General features: G+C 38.3%; 1 protein-coding gene across 1 annotated transcript in view; it reads right to left on the bottom strand.

Annotated features, from left to right (window-relative positions):
* PKHD1 (PKHD1 ciliary IPT domain containing fibrocystin/polyductin) overlaps positions 1–26,088 on the bottom strand; it is a 475,332-nt gene that overhangs the window by 258,790 nt on the left and 190,454 nt on the right. The window contains exons 43-47 of the mRNA XM_003254164.4: positions 18,310–18,422; positions 17,044–17,149; positions 14,291–14,425; positions 7,741–7,876; positions 5,102–5,348 (exon numbers count right to left, since the gene is read on the bottom strand). Of these exons, the coding sequence (XP_003254212.2) occupies positions 5,102–5,348; positions 7,741–7,876; positions 14,291–14,425; positions 17,044–17,149; positions 18,310–18,422 (737 nt within the window). The remainder of the gene's footprint in view (positions 1–5,101; positions 5,349–7,740; positions 7,877–14,290; positions 14,426–17,043; positions 17,150–18,309; positions 18,423–26,088) is intronic.

The raw sequence follows: 26,088 nt of genomic DNA, 5'->3' as shown, positions 1-26,088 counted from the left end.
GGGAAGGAAGAAACAGAAGGTACTGGGGCATGATGAATCGAAGTCTATGCCCTGAATGACCTCAGATTCTACAACCACCTGGGAGGTTTTGCTGGGTCAGTACAACGTCATGTGATTATTACAAATTATTCCCTATTTTTCAGGAATTGGATTAAGTTACATTACCTAATTCCCTTGCCAGGCATTTGTTTCTCAGAGACAAAAAATTCTGCAGTAACCTATTCAATTAGTATTATGCCTATGCGTTGTTTTGTAAATCACAAATGTAAAATAGATATTCTTTAAAGAGTACCTACTACGTGTCAAGCAATGACCCTGAGGGATAAATACCATTATACCCATTTTAGTGATGAAAGAACTGAAACAAAAAGAGGTAAAGTAACTTATGCAAAGAAATATACCTAGGAAGTAGAGGGGATATGACTTGTACCCACAAAGGATTATTAATTACTTCTCTATTCTTCAATCTGAAAAATAATTTCAAACATGTACTGTATATATATCCTGACTATTTTATGTACATCCTATAAAAACTCAGAAGGATTGGTCAGCCAACCTACAAAATCTTGCAAGCTCTTCTAATCTCCCTCATACTCAATACAGTCAAAAATTCGAAGACAGAATCAAGGTCTGATTTGTTGATATCTCAATGAGTCTACGACAAGTGAAGAAGTTATAGATTGCTGTAAACAACAATGACAAAAATTTTCGAGAAAATAATTATAAGGGTTGAGCTTACATCCTCTCTATCCCAGTTTTATGTATCTATTCCACCAGGACAAGAAAACAATTACAAATAAAGGCAAACTGATGATTGAATGGGGGTAGAGCGGGGTTGGATAGAGAAGGAATCAGCAATTAGAATAAATCCTCCAGTCAAATGATTGCCCCAGGAAAGTAAAAGCCCAGAGAAGATTATGAAAGAACAGTCTTAAATACTACATATTCCTAGGAATTTTAGAAGACTGGAGATAGCATTTTACTCCTGGGTCTTCTGAAGAAAAGCCGAATGCTGTGGACTCCTCAAGAACACGTCCTAGGAGAGAAATGGACAACAATGACACTAAAGGAAGATTTGGGGGCAGTCCACTATTTTTTATTTATATTTTTTTACTCAACACCAATTTTGTTGAGTTGCTATGTGTTAAACAGAGTTTGGGGCATAATAATACAAAGAAAATCCCTATTTGCCCTCCTTGCCATCTATGAGGAGAGATGGACAATTTAGAAAGCTATGCAGGTGCTATAAGTACTGATTAGAGCAAGTATAAAGAGCTAGCACACAACAGAGGTATCAAAACCTGCGCAGCATGCTCACAGAAGCCTAGCAGAGAAAACGACCTCTATGCTGAGTTCATGGAAGCTGAACATTATGAATTGAAGAGCACAAAGAAGTTGAATGTGGCTAAGGGACAGAATGCAGGAAAGGTAGAGCAGAGTGCCAAGAGATAATGCTGGAACCCAAAGCAGACAGCAGGACATGGAAGCTCCATGACACATTAGGAACGTCAGACTTTCCTTGGAAAGCACTGAGAATTCCTTAAAAGTTTCAAGCAAGGGAATGGATGGCAAGATCAGATCTGCATTTAGAAAGTTCAGGATTGAAACACCGAAAAATGGCAAGCTAAGCAGCTGTTGTGGTTCTACAGGTGAAAAGTAATGGTAGCCCGGACTGGAGAAGGATTTGGGGAAGGAGAGAAGTAGAAAGACCCAAGAGGGATTTCTTAAGGAGAGAAAATTGAGCTGATAGGTGATTAGTGTGGGAAATAAGGTACAAAGATGAGTCAAGGATGACTCCATTTTCAGGTTTAGACCAGCATTTGCCTCAGTGGGATTCTGAGCACCCAGAGAGAAACAGGTCTATAGAAAAATATCATAAATCCCATTTTGGCAAGTTGAGTTTTAGAGTAGCCACACTAAAAAGCTCAAAATAAACAAGTTAAATTAATTTTAGTAATATATTTAGCCCAATCTATCCAAAATATTATTTCTACATGATCAATATAAACAAATTATTGAGATATTTTACATTCTTTTTTTCACATTAAGTCTTAGCTACATGGTGGGTAATTCACTCTTATGGCACATCACAGTTTGGACTAGGGAGATCTAAAAAGAGCACAGAAAATCCTATTGATAATATTGTACTTGTTTCGTGTAATTATTTCTATACAGAAAAAAAAATGTTTACCTAAAGTTTGGGATAGATAAATCCAAGAACTATGTGGGACATTTTATAATCATGGGAGCCTGGAGAAAAACTGTCACTGGCATGTATTTCTGATATGAGGTCCTGACTTACATTGGCAGAACTAACACTACCCCTGTCTCACCAGGAACACTGAGGTTCATAGGGGGAAGCTGGTAGAAACAGAAGCTGGGAAATGAACGCTATCCAGAACACCTGCGGCTTCAACAGAAAGCATGTTTTTAGAGCTGATGAGAGAGAAAACAATATAAGCAGCACTCACGCAGATCAAGCATGCTGTCACTTTAACAAAACATAAACTAGACTCTGCCTTGTAGAGAGTGGCAGTTTTTTCTTCACCCAAATATTAAATAGTGTGGCCAACTTCAATTATTTAAATACTTCTGTCATCCCAACTGTTGGCTTTGAGTCATAGGAAGCAATAAAGCAGAAAGTGCCACAAAGGTAAGCATCGTCAGATTTAAGGCAGTGAGGGACAGGAATAGAAGGTTGCCAATGTCAAACAAATAACTTATAGTGAAAATGGACCAGAGAGGGGGCCTACTAAGGAAGAACTCACACTCCAAGAGCTTGGTTCTTAGCAAAACAGGAAGAGGATGTCTTGTTTATGCAGCTATGTAAAGCCTCACTCCCTGCCCTTTCTGGACCTCTTACTGAGGGAGGGAGTTAAGGGTTGAAAGTGAAGACAGCAGGGTGCTTATGCCATATTAGATCTCCATCAACATGCAACCCCAAAAGATCATGACTGTGAGAGCTTTGTAAATCAACTCTTAGGGTGCTTGCCCCAGGGCAAATAGCACAGCAAATTAATCCTTTCTCCATGAAATGCAGCAAAGTTTGTATCTATGCTGAATTCAAATTGCTCATTAGCTCTGACATGTTCCTAATGAGGTTATAATGCTTTGGGACAAAGATCAAGCCACTGAGCACAAATAGCTAGGGATAGAATCATAGAAAGATAAAATTAGAAGGACCTTAGAGGACTGCCTCTCAGACTTTAATACCAATCACCTGGGCATTGTAATTCAGGATATCTGGGGCCCAGTCTGAGATTCTGCATTTCTAAAAAAAAAAATCCCTGGTGCTGCTGCTGCTGCTGGTCCATGGACAACACTTTGAGCAGCAAGGCCTTAGAGATCATCTAATTCAGTTGCCTCTCCTAGAGGAGAGCACATCAGGGCCAAGAGACTTATAACTGGAAGGATGCTGAGACTTCCAGATGGCTAATTAGGGTCAGTTGAGTATTTGTCCATAGACCTGTGAGTCAATCTGAAAATTTTAAATAGAATCTAAGGAGTAGAGTGACCAATCAGCCTAGATGACTGAGGACATTTCCAGAACATGGAATTTGCCTTTTTAAAACAAGAAAAAATCCAGGAAAACCAGGATAAGTTTTTCATCCTGCCAGACACTTTTGAATCTACTTAGAATACAACATCAGTATTACATTTTTCTTGACCTTGTCAGTCCGCAAGTGGTGGGATCATGACCTGCTGCCAAAGCAAGCACCTTAATAACCTGTCCCAAAGATCTCAAAAAGCAAATGCTCAAACAAGTTTCAGGTGCTACAGAGCCTTCTAACACCACATTGACAAGTGCCTCTCCAAGAGACAGCCTACCAGTAGATCTCAAAGTAAAGCATGATAAAAGACTATCAAGAACAGGCAGAAATAAATACTATAGAAGCATATAATGTTCCTTTTAAGTACACAAATCTATTTTCCTCATTTGATAAAATGCATGTAAGAAATAAATCGCTAATTTTTATAACTCTCAAAACACTCATTTAAAACATCTTTAGTAAAAACACTAAAATAATAAAAATCAGGCTGCATCCCTGAGAATGAAGAAAAAGTCATGCTCTGCACAATCACAATGATTAGAAATAAAAATATATCCCTACATATTATTATTTTACTCACTGGAATTGGGCTCATTAACGTTAGGTAGAATAATGAATATCTAGAAAGCAAAAATGAAAAATTTCCAGACTATTCAGTGCTACCAGTGCATTGCTAAGGCTTCCAAAACAGAATGCCAAAGTACTGATTCCGTATGCATTCAAAATACAGAGTTAGTGCCATCCTAACCACAATGATTCTCACTCCCTGGAGTTTACTTGTTCAAGTAAGAGGCCAATGTGGTCTGACTGAATTACTTGACTTAATATTCATGCAGTTAGGACACTTAAGACAAAGGAAGAAAATAAGTGTGGCTAAATATATACAATGCATTTGGAATAAGAAAAAGACAGAACCCTAGACATTCAGCAATCATTACCTGGAAATCAAAGAGGGCAGGAGCAATCCTATTATGTATTATAAACAGCCCCGCTGCTGACTTAATGGTAGTTTGAGTAGCATAACCAAGGAGTCCTTGCTCCAATATTAATAGGAAATGTATTGTAGGAATCCAATAGTTCATGAAATTAACAAGGAAAATGAACTGGAGTGAAGCAACCTTGCAAGTAATAGGAGGCATCAGCAATTGCTTCCCCGGAGCATATTGAACAGTTAAAAAGAGCTTGGGAAGAGTACATGTATATAAATAAGAATGGACATTATTAGAATTTTTTAATAATACTTTTAAATATATTTCAAACTCTCTGTTGGTTGTAAGTCTTTTTAAGAAGAAGTTATTGGTCCAAAATGTCAATGAGAGGTCACAGGCTATGAGATCTGGTCCAAAGATATTGCAAGTTAGCTGCCATTTGAGTCAGCTTGAAACTACCACACACGATTCAGCAGCTGTCAAAATTATTCCCATTTCACTTCTTTAGAGCTAAATACTTCAAATAACCTAGAAAACAATTTCCCTTCTATAAGCCTCAACAGCCAGAATAACAGATGCATGCTCATCGGCAAGCTAAAAAGTATAGTTAATTCCACTTACAAACCAATAGACATACGACGAAAAAGAACACCTTCTCCACAGGCACTGCCATGGACAACCCGACCAAAGCTTGCATTGACCAAACAAGAAGCTGAAAGGGTTTCCATAGAAGCAAGAATGTGACTTCTGTTTTTCCCAGACAGAGACCCATCCAAGTCTTCCAAAATTGCTGCATGAGGAAATGGAAATGCCACTAAGTTTGAAGAGTTTGTAAACTTCAACTGGCTGGTCTTCACAGTAAATCCACCTATAAATTGGAAGACAGAAAGATTATTACACAATGGCACAAATAGCAACTAAATTCACTGGAGTGATGGTCTTAGGATTTAAATTGCGTATTTATCTAGTTTTACAATTCACCTATTCATGCAAGAAAAAAAGTGTTTTCTGTGGGTGTTTTACAGTGAGTGTTTACTGTCTACCAAGCTCTGGTGTGCTAGAGATATTAAGAGGTATAAGTGCAGCATTGGCCCTACCTTCATGCAGTCTATAGTCCACATTGTAGGGCAGTGATTTTTCTATCAGGGTTGATTTTACCTTCCAAGAGACGTATGGCACTATTTTCAATCATTTTTGGCTGTCACAATTGGGGAGCTGGCAGTGCTACTGGCAGCTAGTAGGTAGAAACCAGAGATGCTGCTAAATATCCTACAATGCACAGGACAATCCCCACAACAAAGAATTATCTCACCCAAAATGCCAATAGTGCCAAGGGTAAGAAAGTCTGGTCTAGTGGGAAATAGAAGCAGAAAACATTAATTTATTAATTACTAAGCACCAAAGATGCTATGGTTTAGTTTTCCAATCTTTCAGCTTTCATTCCTCTATGGTGAGTCTAACCCCTCCAATACCTCTTACTATAAGGTTTATTTAAACATTTACTTTCAAAAGCAAACTCAATTAATCACTTGGGCAAATAGTATTAGTAATACACTTTCTAAGTATTAGCTGTAGGGCCACACTTCTTGGCAGTCTTTCCCCAACACCACTGCCATGTGACTCATTGGTACTATCAGTCCAATTGCCTAAAAGGAAAGTATGGCAGTGATCTTCTAATTCACACACTCATGTCATTAAAGGAGGAGAACTGAGTACACATCTCCCAGTACATATACTACCATACCATAATGTATTATGTACATTATAAAATATACAAAAAAGAAAATAAAATGAAAAAGATACAAATAGAGGCTCTAATGTTTTCATTCTGCAGCCCAATAGAGTACACGCAGTGAATTAATTCATGCATGAAAGGCTACACAATTGCACCTCTTGCAACTTCTGTATTTCATTTAATACCACAAACCACCTGCAGCTCTACATTTCAGTCATACCGGACTTCTTTGTGATTTCCCAAGCACAACTTGCTTCTTGGATTCTATTTTTTGTGTGTATACTGTTCCTAGAAATTCTTCCTTGCATATACCTTCTTGCAAACTTCTATTCACCTTCCTAAACCCTACTCAAGAACAACCTCTATGAGCTCTTGCCAGACCCCCTTCCTCGGCCCCTTCACTGACTTCGTTGAGTCCTCTATTACTGCGTTCATCATGCTTTCTTACAACAATGGGCTTGGACATTTATTTTAGTGCCTAGATCAAGAGTTCCTGGAGGACAGAAACTATGTGTTTTTTATATTTGTACCCCCTAGGTCCTTAAGCAGAGCCTGAAAGAGATGGTATTTAAGCAAATGAAGGGGGGGGTTAGCCAACATTATTCAGTGAAAAGGGATTCGAGTTCATAGGAGTAGTGTGATTTTTTTCACTGTCTCATGAATGATATGAAATAGTCAAGATATTAAAGAATTGAGGAATTGCGATCGCAAGCACTTGTTATGAGGCATTTTTATTTCTATTATTATTTCTATAATCCTAAACTCAGATGCCACCCAAATAAAAACAATCTTTCATTCTGCCTACATAGGAAAAAAAAAAGTAGAGACTTGTTGATTATTCATTTAATTAAGAAAACAAACAATTATCTAAATTGGTGATTCAAACCACAAGAGCATATTTACTTGAATTACTTGGTTTGGCTGTTTACAATGATCCAATCAACTAGATTACTCTCTACCTCTTTCACCTTGGCCCATGAGCCCTCCAAGTTATTTCTTACCACCTCTGAGATGTGGTTAAAAAGTGAGCAAGAACTCCTATGGTTCCCTTTGTGCGTACATCAAGCCCTGGACTGTTGAAAACGTTAAGTACCTGAACTTTAGCTCTTTCAGGAAAGGTTGTATGCATGTTAGTTTATACCAGGTATCTACCCATCTAACTCCATTCTTTCATTTAATCAATAAACTGCCTACTAGGCATCTGGCTCTGTGCTAGGTACTAATAATTAAAACTCTGAGCAAGAAATACATGATCTCTGCCTTTATGAAGGTCAGAGTCCAGCAGAGACATAGGACCATAATGATAGAATGTGATAGGCACCATAATAGGAGGAGGACAGGGAGCTGCAGAAGTTGCACAGGGAGAACCTCCAGGATGTCTTTTAGGAGATTTAAGCAACAGTTTCTACTGATGCAATCTTATAACTGAAAGAGATAATGATTCACAAAGTATTTGCCACTATTTATAATACTGACTTGAATATTGGCCTCATTTATCATCTGTTCTGTCTATTCAAATAATTACCTTGTCCTTGGGAACAGTCTGAACAGGTTCTAATGGCCACACAGTTGATGAGATCAAAATTAACAAAGGTTGTGTTAGACACCATCAGTTCCCATCTTTTAGGAGTTTTAATCCCAGATGACATACACAGACTTCCCTGTGATTTAAAAGAAAAAAAAATGAAAGCAAAATAAGAAAACTGGACACATGAAATACAATTCATAATGCATGAATAAAAACAAAGATAAAAAAGCGAGCTATTGACTAAGAGAAAATATTTGCCAATCACACATATGACAAAGGACCTATATCCAGAATATAGAAAGGACTCTCAGGTTTCAACAGTAAGAAAACAGACAATGCAATTCAAAAATCAGGAAAAAAAAACCTTCAAAAGATAACCCAGAAAAGAAAATATACAGATAGCAAATAAGCACAGGAAAAAAAAATGTTCAACATCATTATTCACTAGGGAAATGCAAATTAAGAGCACACTAAAATATACTATGCATCTATTAGAATGGATAAATAAAGACACAGTGACAATAGTAAGTGCTGATGAGGATGAGAAAGAACTAAAACTCTCCTGTGTTTCTAGTGGAATGCAAAATGAGACAGCCACTGTGGAAAACTTTGGCAGTTTCTTATAAAGTTAAATATGCCCTTATCATATGACCTAGCAATTCAACTCCTAGGTATTTACCTTGGAGAAATGAAAACTTACATTTATATAAAAACCTGACACAAATGTTCACAACAGTTCCATTTATAATCACTAAATCTGGAAACAAGTCAAGTGAACCTCAATAAATGAATGGATAAACAAACTGCATTACATCTATCTAATGGAATACTATTCATCGATAATAAGGAATGTAATATTGATACATGCAACAAGTTAGATGAATCCCAATGGCATTCAGGAGTGAAGGAAGCCAGTCTCAAAAGGTTACATGCTATATGACTCCTTTATATGACTGTTGAAAAGGCAAAACTGTAGTGACAGAGAATACATTAGTGATCGCCAGTGGTTTAAAGTAAGAGGAGGCTGTGGCTACAAAGATGGAGCAAGGAACTGGAGTGGATGCAACTGTTTCTGTGTCTTGATTGTCGTGGTGGTTGTTACACAAATGTGTACATGTGTTAAAGCTCATAGAACTGTACATCAAAAAGTCAGTTTTGCTATATATTAATATATTTTAAAAACTTTAACAAAAAGTCTGAAAAGAAAGAAACAATAAGTGTTTTCATGATTTTCCACAAAATCTCTTTGACAAACACTATCCAATCAAGTTGCTGGTGCCTCACTGTTCCATTGTTAAAAATAGTCTTACATTTGAGGATTACCAGAATTTTTTCAATCGCTCCCAACATGAAAAATGATGAAACAATAAACAAATAGCAGAAAAGAAACCCAGTGGACACAAAGCTAGTCTAGAAATCAGAAGAAAACAAAAACTTAATAATGAATGGCCTTGGCAAAATAAGTATATTATATCCATGAAACAAAGAGAAGCCTAAAATATTATTTTTAGAAAAAAAAAGGAAATAGGACAGTAGAAAAATTCAATATCATAGAAAGTAGAACAAAAAGACAAAGAGATGGAAAATCAGTAAGAACATTAAGATAAGAAGAACATTCCAGGAGGCCCAATATTTAAATAATCATAGCTTTAAGGAAAAGAGGAAAATATAGGGGAAAGAATTATCAAAGAAATAATTGAAGAAAACTGTCCGGAAGGAAAGGATATAATTTTCCAGACTGAAAAGTCCCACTCAGTATCTAGCACAATGTTTAGAAAAAGAGCCACAGCAAAGTGCATCATATTGAAATTGCAAAACACCAGGGACAAGGACAAGTTCCTAAGAGCTTTCAGAGAGAAAAAAAATAAGTTACATATAAAAATCCTGGAATCTGAGTATTTTTTTTTTTGAGACAGAGTCTCACTCTACTGCACACTCTGCAGTGCAGTGGCATGATCTCAGCTCACTGCAACCTCCGCTTCCTGGGTTGAAGTGATTCTCCTACTTCAGCCTCCCGAGTAGCTGGGACCACAGGTGCACGCCACCACATCTGGCTAATTTTTGTACTTTTAGTAGAGACAGGGTTTTGCCATGTTGGCCAGGCAGGTCTTGAACCCCTGACCTCAGGTGATCTGCGCACCTTGGCCTCCCAAACTGCTGGGATTACAGGTGTGAGCCACTGCATCCGGCCCTGAATCTGAGTATCTTAAAACTATTCAGCCTCAAGACCAGAAGGAGCTACAAGATGATGGAATATTGCCTTCAAAATTTCAATGCAAAATGAACTTCAACCTGGTATCCTATAACCAACAATCTACTAATAAAGGGGTCTCCATATATAGCTCAGAACTTTTACCTTCCATTGTTTCCTTTTTTTTTTTTTTTTTTTTTTTTCCAGAAAGTTACCTTAGGGTATGTTCAAACAAAATGAGGAATTAAGCCAGAAAGAAAGAAGATGTATGAATCAGAAACAAGAGTTCCAATACTAGACAGACGTGAAGGAAATCTCCAGGATAATGTTCAAGGGAGATTCTAAGATGGAGCTTTGAAACCCCTCTTATACATTGCTGGTGTAAGCATCAACTCTGGATTGTTGCTTGGCATTATCCACTAAAGCTACACGGTGATCCAGCAACTTTACAACTTGGCTTATATTCAACAGAAATGCATGCACATGAAGACCAGAAGGCATATAGAATAATGCTTATAGCATTATTATTTGTAAATAACCAAACTTACAAATGATGAAAACAACCAGGTACAATAAGTTGCATGCTTTATGATTCCATTTACAGAAAGTTCAAAAACAGGAGAAATTAATCTATATCGATAGAAGGTTGAATAATGCTTGCCCTTTGGCTAGGGCGTGCGGAGTAGGGTTGAATGGGGGGACAAGAAGAGGCTTTAGAGGAGCTGATAATGTTTATTTATTTATTATTAGTTTTTATTTTTTAGAGACCGGATCTTGCTCTGGCAATGTTCTGTTTCTTGTTCTCAGTTGTATACATATACATGGTTGGTTTGCGTTGTAAAAATCCACTGAGCTATTCCCCTTTGATTTGTGCATATTTCTCCATAAATGTTGTATTTCCATGAAACATTTACCTTAAAAAGTAGGACAAATACTAGAGAAAGGTAACATAGAAGATGAGAGGGTAAGGAAAGAAGCTAAAGGAGTTTAATGTCCTTGCATTACTTATGTAAAGTTTAACAGTGCTGATGTAATTTAGACTTTGTTAAGACAAGCAAGCACATTAAAAACTTAAGGCCAACAGCTAAAATAATCATAACAGAATGGATAACTTTCAAATGAGTAAATATAAAAAGATACTATGCAACACAAGACAAATAAAAATAGAAAAGAAGAAAAAACAGAAACCAAAAACGGATCGCAAATTGAAAGTGCAAAATAAGATGGTAGAATTAAATGCAAATATATGGGAGACATCAGCATGTGGAAGGTAATTGAAACCACTAGAGAAAATGAGATTTCTCCCAGGGAGAGCTAGTATATTGAGAAGAAAAGGGGCCCTACAACAGAATTTAGGGAAACAAAAAGATGAAAGGTCTAAATTGAAGAAGACAAATCCACAAGTGAAAATGGGAAATCACCCCTAGAGAAATAGGAGGAAGAACAAAGCAACTCCATCAGCATCTGTCTGAATATGGTATTTTTTAAAGTAGCATCATCTGCTCAAATTAATTACAATAACAACAAAGACAGCCAACCTACAGATACTTCGATAAGTAGGGTGACTGTAATTTAAATTAAAATTAGACATTTTTTTAGTGTGAAAGGGTATGTTAATTAGACAGAATGCTGGGACAATAGATATAAACAAACTACGCACCCAAACTAGGATATATAGTCATGCTATAGCACATCTCTTTCTTGTATATTTAAGTCATTCTTACTGAAAATTATTCCATTCATCTAAATACAAAGGTAACATTGGCTGTGAGAGTACCAACACATATACAGGTATGCTTACAGGAAAAAAATTCCTTCTAATGATAAAAAGTTCTTCCAGAAAGTAAGGTTTATTTTAGGATGTGACTCACAGATAATTGTATGCCACCAATTATATGTGAGTGGAAAGTCTAACAATGGACAGGCCAAATTCTTTAAAAGTCTTCATTCCTGGCCAGGCGCAGTGGCTCACGCCTGTAATCCCAGCACTTTGGGAGGCTGAGGCGGGCGGATCACGAGGTCAGGAGATCGAGACCATCCTGGCTAACATGTTGAAACCCCGTCTGTACTAAAAATACAAAAAAGTAGCCAGACATGGTGGCGGGCGCCTGTGGTCCCAGCTACTCAGGAGGCTGAGGCAGGAGAATGGCGTGAACCCGGGAGGCGGAGCTTGCAGTGAGCCGAGATCGGGCCACTGCGCTCCAGTCTGGGCGACAAAGCGAGACTCCATCTCAAAAAAAAAAAAAGTGTTAATTCCTAAAGGAATGGCAGGCACAAAAGACAGAGGCTAAAATCAGAGTCCCATAACTACAGAGGTCAGGCACCCTCTTTTTCTTTCTTTTTTTTGAAACAACTGACACCTGGCAACATAGTGGTTCCCAAATAAATCTGAAAAATACCGTGCTAAGTAAAGATTAATTGATTTTCTTTTTGCTTGTTCACTTTAATGCTAGAATTTCTCAGAGCCTTTAGTATATTTTTTCAATGAATTTTATTCTGTATATTTGAGGTTTACAACATATTACAGGGTACACATAGGTTATAGTGAAGTAAATTAACATATCTATCATTTCACATAGTTACTTTTCTGTGACAAGAGCAGCCAAAATCCACTTATTTAACAAAATTCCCTGACACAATACAATTTTATTATCTCTAATGCTTATGTTGTACATTACATCTCTGGATTTGTTGGAGATTTTGGGAAATAGAGGGTACGGTAAACAGCACAGCATAAATATAATTATAACCAAAGAATCTTCTGTTTCCAGACACTATCTAAGGGCTAGCTTTTCATGAAAAACACTTCAGGGAACATTGGTATGAGCACTAATAAATGTCTTTTGCCAAAGCCATTTTCCATGTGCAATTGAAGAATATTTGACCAGGAGTGGCAGGATATCAGGGTGGTCCTAGCTCCACAATACTAGGCATGAAGCTTAAACTGCCATTCAACTTTCCAAGCCTCCATTTTCCCCTAAATTCAAGAAGTTTAACCAGATCATCTCTTAGGTAATAGTTGGCTCTTTAATTATGTGGTTTTATGATTTGTATAACTAACCAGCATCTAGACATCCCCTAGAACAAAACTGTTTAACATTTTCCACCAGGGGACTCTTGTCCTGCACTTACTTAAGAGACTGAAAGGCCCTCAGCTGTACTACATTCCTAGTGAATTACACCCCAAGGGTGTGATTATTTTTGATTATCTCATGATAGGCACCCTTTTGTCATAACATATCTTAATTTTTGTCACTTTCCCATTAATTATGATGTCTATTTAACATCAATTAAGATACTGCAACATTAATTTACCAAGACAGTTACTCAGTTTGCTGGGAATTTTGTTTTTAACATCTACTCTAAGGTTATTTCTGGAAAAGTTAAGGACCTCTGATGTACTACAGCATCACAGAATCTAAATCTGGGTACCATCCTCTCTTGAAAACTACACAGTCTGAAAAGAAGAATCATCTCTCAAGGTGGTAATCCTTTTAGAGAAAAAAAAAAAAAGCCTGCCACTTATTTATCTCCTGGAAAGTATAGTTCAAAGGAGATTTTACTAAGAAAAGTTGTGGGTTAAATCCAGGAAAATGTAGCTTAATAAGAAAATGACTTTTAAAATCTTCACATTTTTATCTATAGCTATGAAATAAATAATCTTCAATGGAAGTATAAGAATCAAAACTTATCATTTAAATTTCAATTGAACTAAGCACTCAGGAACAAACTGAAGAGAATATTCTTCCTTGGCTCCCAAGAAATCTACGATTTCCATAATGATGTGATGACTAGTATGAATGTAGCTCTAATAAAAACAAGAACACAGGGGATCCATTATAGACCTGAAGCCTAAGAGACCAATGGCAGCCAGGAACCCCCACTTAGGAATTAGTGCTTCCCACCTGGAAGTACTCTTTGCCCCATCTGTATCCTTGTACCCTGAGAATTCATCTAGAGTCTGATTTTTATCATGTGGAAATCCATGTGGAAATCCATACTTAGGCACATATTAGTGAATCACATACAAAATAATGAACTAGGCAAATTTCTATTTCATGATTTGACCTCTTTCTATGAGTAATAATTCTAAATTGCAACCAAATAAAACTCTGTAAGCTTCTTATGACTTTTGTGATTTATGTGTACTCATAACACTAAAGCCCTGTGTATATATGAGTTCTATTATCAATATCACTACTCTTACGAATAAAAAGCTCTTTTAACTTTTACTAATGAAATACAAGATTCACTAAAGAATGCTATTAAAATTGCATATCCTGGATCATCAGGGGGCCCAGCACATGTAATTTTGTTGTGATTGACAGCCTAAAACAACCACACTAAGGCACTTACCTTGTGGGCAAAATGACCAAGTAATAAGCTGTCAGTAACTGAAGTATTTGCATCACTTTCCAAGACGTCAATTCCAAAATCTCTGCATGAATAAACTTGGAAGTTTTTCAGGCGAAGATTGCTACTTCTAAAAATCTATAAAATACAGCATGTTACAGCAAAGGTCTGAGGCTTGGTTTTTCTTGCAGACTTCCTGTAGCTTTTAAAATTATTGATTAAGTATAAAGAAGCATGCTATATTGTATTAAAGCACCTTTTGTCCGTCAGTGTCAGTACAGGTATCCTGAAGTTGCTGTGAGGTCAGCACTAATGAGCCTCGTTTGGTAACACCCCTTTGTACTTTTCATTTCTCCTCATAATAACCAATACATTAAAAAGATCAACGTGAATTCTCCACATATCTAAAATAAACTTGGAGTGGCCAAATCACACAAAGGTAACAGAGAAAAACATAGCATCCAAGAACTCTAGTGCTTAACATTTTCTTCAATGTATTATGTATTAACTCATATTGTCAGAAGATTGCAAATATGAAATAAGTAGCTCAGCATGACTACAGAGTCATCGTTTGTAATTTCAACATAAGTTATGTACATATATGTTTATGATAACCCAAACAGGGGTCATATAATAACAAAATTAGCTTGGTAGAATGGTAAGCCTCCTACTTGCTATGGTTTAAGCCTGTCCCCCAAAAAGCATGTTTTGGAAACTTAATCCCTGATATAACAGTGTTAGGAGGTGTGTAGGTTATGAATGGATCAGTGCTGATTACAAAAAAACTTGGGGCTGTGAGTTCTATCATTTGCTCCTTCTTTGACTTCTTTGCCTTTCTGCTACAGACTGATGCAGCAAGAAGGTCCTCAGCAGATGCTGGCCTCTCAATCTTGGACTTCCAAGCCTCCAGAATCATAAGCTAATAAATTTCTCTTTATTATAATTTACCCAAATTTTATTATTCTGTTATAGCAGCACAAAAGGGACTAAGACACCACTGGTCTGGGAGACAGAGTTGTGCTTATGTTTACATCTTTGACCAATTTTTTGCCAATTTTATTTATTATTAATACCTAATGACTCATTTTAAGTTAATTTTTGTAAGTAGTATAAATTAAGGTAGGATACAACTTAATTCTTTTGTGTGTGACTATCTTGTTGTACAAGCACCATTTGTTGAAAAGACTATATTTCCCACATTGAATGGTCTTGGCATCCTTTGTCAAAAATCATTTCTTTATAGATGTATGGGTTTATTTCCGGACTCTCACTTCTATTTCGTTGACATATATGTCTATCTTTCTGCCCATATACCACACTGTCTTGATTATTGTTGCTTTGTAGCAAGTTTTAAAATAGGGAAAGATAAATCCTCTTACTTCATTCTTCTTTTTTGGTATAGTTCAGGGGAAGTTTATGTTTTAAATTTGCTGCTATTACGTTATTTAATTTCCCCCTTATTCTTCACTATAAAAGTGCAATTCCAAGAGTATTTTTATTATTTAAACTTTCTGATTGATCAAATTTGAGTGCACAAGAGTTCAGGTTGTAGTTCTCTATTTTTTTCTTTCACAGGTTTAGCATTTCTGATTGCAGAATTTCAAAAAATGGCTTTAACAGCATCTTTTAATATTTTCATTTTACTAGATTATTTCCTCTAGAACAAGGCTATTCAAGAGCAGGGAGACAGAGTTTAAGCCCCTGCAGGTACTTCTCTGCATAAGAGGGCACCCAACAAATGTTTCCACTAGATTTGTTACCCCTATAATATTTATAGTGCTCATGGGAAGCATTTTATAAAATTAAATGAGAACAAAATACTAAATACATTTCGGACTCTACCTGTTAGCTATCCTAATTATATATTTTTGGGCTTTCTTCACCCACAATTATCTTTCTTTTATTGGATATATGAAACAAACGTTTGACTTTCTTATTGTGACATTATTATATGTTTGTATTCTATTTCCTGAAGGCTCTACAAACATATTTCTTCATCTATATATCTTACGCTCCAAATTTCTAGGCAGAGACAAAGTGTATGTAATTTTGCCTGTATTGCATCAAATAGTGGCCCTGAATAATTTTTATACATTGCTGTTAGCAGTGAGCATGCAAAGCTTCCTTATAAGAAAATCACTGCAATAATGAAGAGTAAATGATTGAACATGAACCTTTTCTTTTCCTTTAAGAAAAAAATAGAAGAAAATTTAGCTTATTGACTAAAGTAAGGGTGGTATCTTGAGCTAGAATGTTTGTGTTCCAATGACGAACAGTGCTTTTTCTTAAGACTGGGGCATGTATTAATCAGGATATCGGGACATCAAATGCACAACATTTGGAGTCTAAATTCTGCACTTGGTTGTACTACTAACCAATTGTGTGACCTTTGACAAGTCCCTTCCCTTTCTTAGCCTTAATTTCTATCTCTAAGTAGGGATGGAAGGAAGGAATAGGGAACCTCTATGATCTACCCTGATTATAAATCTTTATGATTCTGATGTTCTCTTCTAGGGTTGCCAAAAACACACAATGGAGAAAATGACCTAACCCTGGATTAGTGACAAGGAATTTGTTTAACAACTATTCTACAAGCACCTATGATCCATTGGTGCTTTAAAATTGTGATAGCACAGCAATGCTCCCCTCAAGGGCAAGTCATTCCCATTTAAGTAGATATGCATAATGAATTGCTGTGAGAAAACAAGTGGCAGTTTTAATTTAAAAAACAACAACAACAACAACAAAAAACTTACCTGGGCACCACCTGCACTTTCCCAAACTGTGAAGCTCTGGAACAGAGTGGTGCCAGTGACATTATCCCAAGGTGGCTGAAATTTAGGGTATACAAAGAGACCATACCTAAAAAGTGAAACAAAGAATGAAATTAAGCCAATTTTTATGTTTCTAACTTCCTACTTTTTCTTGTTGAAAAATACAAAGTAAAAGTAATGTATTAGGGAGAGTGAAGGTAGATAGAATCTGTGACCCTCCCCTGACCGTTCTTGCCCACCCCTCAGCCCTCCCACTTTTACCCTCTGTGACCTGCTTCCGAATCCCAACAAAATGCAGATTATTCCAGAGCCCAAGCCCACCAGCCTCCCAGGGGCTCTGCATATTTGGAAGTTTAATTGCTCTCTCTATTGAATTATCTCAGGCCACAAAAGGTACATTCTGTCCTTCTCCCTTTTCATGTTACTCTCTTCTCTTTACCATCGAACTGTTATGATCTAGAAAATAATGCTAACACAATTATATTCAAAAGTCAAGACATGGAGGCAGCCAAGATGTCCATCAATAGGTTAATGGCTGGGGAAAATGTGGTGTATACTTGCAATGGAATATTATTCAGCCTTTAAAGAGAAGGAAATCCTGCCATTTGTGACAATGCAGATAAACCTGGGGGACACTGTGCTGGGTGAGGTAAGCCAGACACAGAAGAGCAATAGTACATCATATCACTTAAATGAGAAATCTAAAATAGTCAAACTTATAGAAGCAGAGAGTAGAATGGTGGTTGGTAGCGGCTGGGAGGAGGGGAAAATGGGAAGTATTATTCAAAGGGTACAAAGTTTCAGCTATGCAAAATGAATAAGTCCTAGAGATATACTGTATGGCAAAATGCCAAAGTATAGAATACAGCAAAATTAACAATACTATATTCTATACTTAAAAATTTGCTAAGAGGTCAGATTTTGTGTCAAATGTTCTTACAGTAATAATAATAATTCAAATAAAGAGGGCTGGAGGAAAGCTTTTAGAGGTGATAGATATGTTTGGGGCATAGATGGTGATGATGGTTTCAGGGGTGTATACTTATCTCCAAACTCATCAAGTTGTATACATTATGAACAGCTTTTTGTATGTCAATTATACCTCAAAAAAGCAGTTTCAGAAAATATACAGGAACATCACCAAATCTCGAATAAATGCCAAAAGTGCTCTCATTGTGAGCATTCTACAGAAAAATGTGAAATCATAAGACTTACAGCCAAAATGTAGATGAATTTCCCCAAAGTTACCTGGTACAGGAATGTGCAATGTTCTGAGTGAAGGAAAGAAGTGGAGCTTGTGATGTTTTGTTGGTCATGAGATGGAAAAAGTAGCCATAGCCAGCACCACATACTCTGTTCCCCTACAGAAATTAAGGAGAGTTAAAAAAGTTACCCCATGTATGATAAGGTTGCTGGAAAGAAAGACTCCTGTTTGTACTCATCCCACTTTTATATTCACTTTCTGCCAAAGTACATTAAAACTCTATTATAGACTCATTTATTCTTTTTTTTTCCTTTTGGGAACAAAAATACTGATATGGTTTGGATCTGTCCCCCTGCCCATCTCTCAGGTTGAATTGTAATCCCCAGTATTGGAGGTATGGCCTGGTGGGAGGTGATCGGATCACGGGGTCAGTTTCTTGTGAATGGTTTCGCACTGTCCCCCTTGGTAATGTTCTCACCATAGTAAGTGAGTTCTCATGTGATCTGGTAGTTTAAAAGTGTATAGCACCTTGTGGCCCCCACCTTGTCTTGCTTCTGTTCCTGCCATGTAAGGTGCCTGCTCCTGCTTTGCCTTCTGCCGTGAGTAAAGGCTCCCTGAGACCTGAGACCTCCCTAGAAACTGATGCTTCCATGTTTCCTGTATAGCCTGCAGAACCATGAGCCAATTAAACCTCTTTTCTTTATAAGTTACCCAGCCTCAGGTATTTCTTTATAGCAATGCGAGAATGAACTAATAAAAACATTGTCATTCTTCTTCCTCCAGCCAGCTCAACTAGACTGCAATTTGCCCATCTTAATAACTGGTATCTCATGTTCAAGCCTCCTTCTAAGCTCCCACAGTGAGTTTACTTATGACATCTAAAATTCTACTCTTTGGTGAATGCAAGAGTATATGGTGGCTCTCCAAGGCAAAGGTGTACCTTGAAGTCAAGCCTACACAATGTGTTCTCTCTGGCTCTTCAAACAACTCAATGATTTGTCTGTGGGCTGAAGGCCACATGATTGGACCAGTCATGACTTAGTTCCAAGACAAGGTGACTGAGTTCAAATACAGCTCAAATCTCTTCAAAGTGCTCTTGTCCTGACTAGACTATTAAGTCACCTTGATATTTCTTTATAGGTCTTACTATCTAAATAATTTCATGTATTTTATGTGTTCATATAAATCTGACTTCTATTGGTCCATATGAGTTTGGGGATCTAATTCTGATCAAACTGAACACAATGAGGTTATCTTTATAAATTCAATGAAGTACCTACAATAGGTTCATCCCTATGTAATATAGTCTTAAGACAGAGTAAAAAACTAACTTCCTAAAGGTTTAAGACTGTACACAGATGTATTTTTTCTGGCCTACCCAATGTTCACATTTTTTTGGTCCCAACATGTTCAAACCAAGAGACTTAATAAAAATTTCAGACTTTCAGATTTTCTGAGCCCAAATTCCTGTGAGGTAGCCACGGGTCAGGTGAAGATAAGAAGGGCCTTCCTTTTTGGACTGTGGATCGTTTTTCCACAGTCCTCACCCTTCCTGTTTCATTCATTTATGATGCCTGCCTAGTCTCTGCAGTATTTGAATTTGCAACCTCAACTACAGGCAGCAAAGTAAATAACATGTTGGCTATTCTATGAAAGTCTCTATTTCTGCTTTCCTGAATCACATCTGAGTTCTCTCAGTGTCACACTCTCACATCTCAAGGATCCCAAGTCCTCTCTTTACCATCAGAGAGGAAGAACTCTGAGAAAAATCAGGGGCCCTATCAGGCTGCTGCACTGCAGTGATGCTATTAGTGGGAGGAATGAAGGGCCAGTCAATCAAGCTATGAGACTACTTCCTATGTGCCCACGTGCGTCTGACCTCTCTCAGCCTGAGTGGCTGTCCAAAGCCAAGATGCCCATGTCTACCTGGAGAACAGAAGTTAAGGAATAGGCTGCTCAGGCGTCAGCCTTGTGCCACATGGATGAAGGGAGTCTCCAAGGCTCCCACATGATTCAATCCTGATCACCTGGGGGTTTTCCATGGCCTGGCTGGTGCGAGACAAGGAATGCCTGGAGTATCCTCCTTGGAAGTCACTCAATCCTGGGAACACAAATTATGGGGCTTGGAGAGCTCATCCTGAACACTGGCAGCAGGGTCACAGTAAACAGAATGGGGAGTCATGAGGACTATGATACTCTGCCACTCAACAAGACATTAAATTCCTTTCTTTAAAAAACAATACTTCAGTGCAGCCCTCTAATGCAGGGCTCAGTGGGGACTATGCTGTGAGCATCCCCTTGGAATAGTTTCTTAAACTTTAGTGTGCAGCCTGGTAGAGTTGTCATATATAGCAAATAAAAACACAGAATGCCCAGTGAAATTTAAATTTCAGATGAAAAATAAAATATTTTAGTATAAGTGTGTCCCAAACACTATCTGAAATTTAAATTTGACCAGATATGCTGTATTTTATCTGGCAGGCTTTACCTGGGGGTATATTAGCCAAAGATTTTTAGATATTTTGATTTAGTAGGGGGGTGATGAGGAAGGGATGAGGGACAGTATTCTGTACTCTTGGCCATCACAAGGTGCTCTGATAGGTCTGCTGCAGGTGATATTTTGACCCCATTTTGAGAACTACTCCACAGGTGATTGAGAGAGTAACGCTAAGGGTTACCAACTTTCCTAGGAGACATTTGAAGAGGAGAGAGACACTAGAACAACCATTTCCTGGCGAAGTTTTTTGCCATGAGTTGCTTTGGGAACCCACTGCAAATGGAAGCCACTGCTGAAAACTGAAGGACGATAAAGACCTAGAAATCAGGGGGAGAATCCATTGCTAGGTACCCAGCACAAACATTGCCCAGCTCAGTGCAAGTTATATGTACGTTGGATTTTTTTTCTTTTCCTTAGAAGTATTTATTTTTTTAAGTAATGAGTAGAATAATAACACTCATAGTGAAAATCTACAGAGAAGGTACTACAGTCCAGGTACTGGATTTTAGAGTCTCATTTATTTTTACAATAGTTTAATGAGTTTTGTATTATTATTACAGTTTCATAGCAAAGAAACTGAAGCTCAGAGATGTTGAGTAACTTTCCCAAAGTCACAGAGCAAATAGTTGTCAGAGTCAGCTCCATCCAAGTCCAAGCCTGGAAAAGTTAGAGACTAGAGTAGAGACATGAAGGTAGGACCCAAAGGCAGGATGCCCGATAATAGGGTGCAAGTGAAGAAACATAAACAAGACAGTACAAAGCAAAGTCTTGTCACTCAGTCACGGACAGAACAGGCATTTGCTGTGGCCTCCAATAGTGGAGACAACATATTGAACAACATCCTTTGCAGAAGTCAATGTATCATGGACATTCACGCAAGCGAAATTCCAGAGAGAAATTAACTGTCCAAGTAAGCCAGCTCCTAGAGGTGTGCATCTATAGTCACCAGAAAAAAAAAAAAAAAAGTGAATTAATCTTTAAGGCACCAGGGGTAGTGTTTGATATTGCTATATATCAATATATAAGGCACCGGGGGTAGTGTTTGATTTCTCCAAATCTGGAGAGCATTTTGGAGGCCAGATTTAACTAAGGAGTTGCTCTTTTCACACCCCAAATCCAGAGAATGTAAAATCCTTCTCATTCTCACCACATGGGGAAAAAAGTATGCACAGCTTAGTGTGCACAGAGATACATGGGTAGGGGTGTGGGACATTTCCCAAGAGTAGGAAGAAGACATGACATTTTGAAGAGTACATTTAAGGAGGATGAGGGTTCTGGAATTTCAGCATTATGGAGATCAAGTGTTATTAAGGCTCAGACATGTTGACGAGGACTGGCTTCTGAGACAGGAATTTTGAGCAATGACAGATGAAAAGACTGAGATTATCTGCAGTTGTCATCTACTATCAGTGCAGACAGTAGGGATATGGACTGGATGCAGATAAGGGTTAGAATTTAATGAGGAAGTTCTGACCTATCTAAGGACAGAGTCTTGCACTAGACTTTCACACAGCTCAGGGAGTTTTTCTACATTCTCAGTAAGGATGGATTGAGAGTGAGGACTCCATACCCTTTTATTTGTAGCTATTCTCCATTTCTTTATCCTTAGACTAAGCAAACTCATTTCATCCTATGGCTTCAGTCATTCTAGACTAATATTTTTATTGACTTTAACTTCCAAATGAAAGAAAAACTTTAGGTTTTTTGTTTTTGTTTTTTTTGAGATGGAGTTTCACTCTTGTTGCCCAGGCTGGAGTGCAATGGCACGATCTCGGCTCACCGCAACCTCCACCTCCCAGATTCAAGCGATTCTCCTGCCTCAGCCTCTTGAGTAGCTGGGATTACTGGCATGCACCACCATGCCCGGCTAATTTTGTATTTTTAGTAGAGATGGGGTTTCTCCATGTTGGTCAAGCTGGTCTCAAACTCCCGGCCTCAGGTGATCCACCCACCTTGGCCTCCCAAAGTGCTGGGATTATAGGCATGAGCCACCATGCCCAGCCAACTTTAGGTGTTATTGAGGGTAACTCTCTGAACCTGCGTGATCCACTGGCAGTGATAATATAACGGCACCCCCGACAGGAGGAGAACTTAAAGGCCCTATTCCTTCCTGAATGTACCACATGTTCCACAAGAAATACACACACACACACACACACACACACACACACATGTTCAGCCAAGCAAAGACAGTATGGGGGAGAAAACTGAAACAGATTGCTCTTAACCCAATAACACCCAATTCCCTGCCTTGTGTGACAGAAAGAATCAATGCCTCAACCCCTGGAGGCCTTCAGTTTTGGGGGAAGTGTGAGTCAGGGCCAGAGTTCCCCCTGACACTAGAAGCCTGACCAGCAGGCAGCAGCCAGGACCTGGTCAGGGAGGCCAGCACATGCTGACACAATTTCCCCGGGCTGTTTATTTAGCTTTAGCTTCAATTCACTGTGGGTCCCAAAGGTTCTTACCCTGGGTATTTGTAAATAGACAGCCATTTCTTCTTCATTTTTCATTCAGTTACAGGATGTTTTGTTCCTTTGTGGACTAACTGGCCAAGTCTCGCCTGCACTTCATTATTTTGGAGTATGAGCAATTCTCCAATTTCCTAAAAGCACTTAGAATTCAAATCACATGTCTCACCTACCAGAGGGTGCTCACCAAAAGTGACTTTTGGATATCACTGAATATTAAGGTGAATCACTATCAAAGATGCTAACACAAGTCCATTTCTAAGACTTCAATGGTCTTAGGGTGGCCTAGTCTAGAATGGTGTTTGTCAATCAGGGATGATTTTGTTCCCTAGGGAACATTTAACAACCTCTGGATACATTTTTTATTGTAACAACTTGGAGGATGAAGAAGAGAGAAGAGAGCTACTGGTATGCAGTGCATAGATACCAGGGATGCTGTTATACAGAAGATAGGCTCAACAACAAGGAATTACCCAGCCCAAAATGTCAATATTGATGTAGTTGAGAAACCTTGGTCTATCGTCTACACTAGAGTCACATATTAGCAAAATAACCCACACTCATTTTCCAGTATCCCATCTCCAAATTTTGATGGAAAGACAAGTCTAAATACGAAAACATGGTAATTATAACAAGAATGCTTTCATAGTCTTTACTAGGAAACTATTCATATCATTTAAAACCATTAGATGAGGCATCAGGCATTCCCATGGAAAAAAACATTTATTAGCATTAAATCAGCTATCTCAATTTTTCTCTTGTGCTAGAAAACAGAGTATGCACTCTTGCTTCTTGGCCTCGAGAAGAATCACTGTCTGTTAGTTGGCAAATACAAGTGCCCAATGTATCTCTTCAGCCCTTGTAGATACACAAAGATATACCACAGCTGTTGTTCTCAGTCATGATTACACAACACAAACTTTCCCCAGGGAAGTAAAACTCCACCTTCTCTAGGTATGTCTCCCTATACCCATAAGCCTTGGGAAAGGTCAGAGGTACATAAGAACCGAGGGCCAGAGAAGGGGGCTTCTTAAACACCCACCTTGTCTGCAAGTATACGATGAGAAATGTGGACTGGAGGCTAAAAGTGATCATCTCACTTGTCCACACAGCTCTATTTCATTACCAAGGAAATGCTATTTCATTACCAAGATTTTATGAGGAAAGAAAAGATTCTTAAATTTCAAAACTATATTCCAAGGACTGCATCCTTATTCATCACCTTTGCCAGCACAGATGCTCAGAAAGCACGTGTTTCCCTGAATAAATGGATTTGTTGAATCATCTGCCCTAGTGCCATTAGCATTTATGGCACATCTGGGTGATCACATATAAACACTTTTCAAGCGCATTTATAGGTGGGCAGGAGACTGCAACTTTGGTTCTCTGTTAGCTGATAAGACTCACTTTTCTTATAAAAGAAGCACTTGAACAGTCAGATCACATTCCTTCCTGGCCCTTCTTACTCTCAACTCCAATTGTGTATGCTACAAATGATTCATGAGGAAAAACCACGTATTTATGCAGGCAGCTGGCAGCTTGCGGGGAAGGGTTTAAGGCAAGCAGGGAATTTTGTGTGGAAATCAATTCTTTGCGGAAGTCAATGTATTATGGACATTCAAGCAAGAGAAATTCCAGAGAGAAATTAACTGCCCAAGTAAGCCAGCTCCTTGAGGTGTACATCTATAGTCACTAGAAAAAAAGTGAGTTAACCCTTCAGGCAGCTCTTAAATATGCATTACCTATTGAGTGGAGAAAGCTTGAGAACTGAGGTTGGGCCTTTAAACACAGAATTCCTTACAAAATTGATTCACAAACCAGAACAAATTCTCCTCAAATTAAATGCATGTCTCCAAAGGGCTCTTCTTCAGAGTTTTTCCACGGACTCTCCTAAACAGGGGTCTGGTCATAGGAAATTTCCAACACCTACATAAACAAGGGAGACTCTGAGCTCTGGAAGTGAACAGTCCCTTGCTGTTTGAGAGCAAAGACTTCCCAACCAGAGAGAATGAGAACAGGTTCACATAGGTTATGTCTTCTGGAAAGATGCAGCCTCTTGACAGATAACAAGGAGCTCCAGTCAAAGGAGTCCCAGACTCCAGAGCTGGAGCTGCTGAGGGAAGACAGCCTGAGGGTGAAGCGCTCTAAGAAGCTACAGGTGATGCATGAAAGAACCACCACCAGCTTGCTTTTGGAAAGCATGGCAAACACCTATTTAAGAAATGTACCAGGGAATGCCACAGGCCCCTGGAGACTCAAGCACATACCACTCGTGGGTCTTCACTGGCAAGAAGGTACAAAGCTCAGGTTTTGCTTCTCAGTGAAACTGCCCTGGACTCACCTCAGCTGCAGGCTGGGCAGGGAGACAAGCAGACCACCTGTGGCTATGAAAACTAAAAAAGAATATCATATTTGAAATGTGTTTGCTTCATGCCAGGTTGAAGGTAAGTGAACTGCAAAGGCGACTGACTGCAAGCCCAGGGGAATTCCTTATGTTGTGGCTGCGAGTTTGGTCCCGGCTCTGCATCAGGGCAATTTAGGAATAATATAAAACCACAAACCATTGCACAGACTTAAGAATCATTTCCCCTGCCTACCTACCTACCTGCCAGGTCAGAGATTTCAAGGTCAGACTCAGGTATGTGAGGAGAGTGAGTTTAGGCTTTCAGAGTTGGTTGCCCAAACATGAAGATTAGGCCATCTTCTTCAAGTCTAAATAAATGCATTTGTTTAATTAATACTATCATACCACTGTCAACATCCTGGCCTTGGTACAGCTCCATGACTATGGCTATGGTTATGTTATCATTGGAGGGAGCCAGATGAAGAGCACATAGGAATTCTCTTATTTATGCAGC

The sequence above is a fragment of the Nomascus leucogenys genome, chromosome 22a, assembly GCF_006542625.1.
Source record: "Nomascus leucogenys isolate Asia chromosome 22a, Asia_NLE_v1, whole genome shotgun sequence".
NCBI classification, from domain to species: Eukaryota; Metazoa; Chordata; class Mammalia; order Primates; family Hylobatidae; genus Nomascus; species Nomascus leucogenys.
This window is presented reverse-complemented; position numbering and strand designations above follow the sequence as displayed.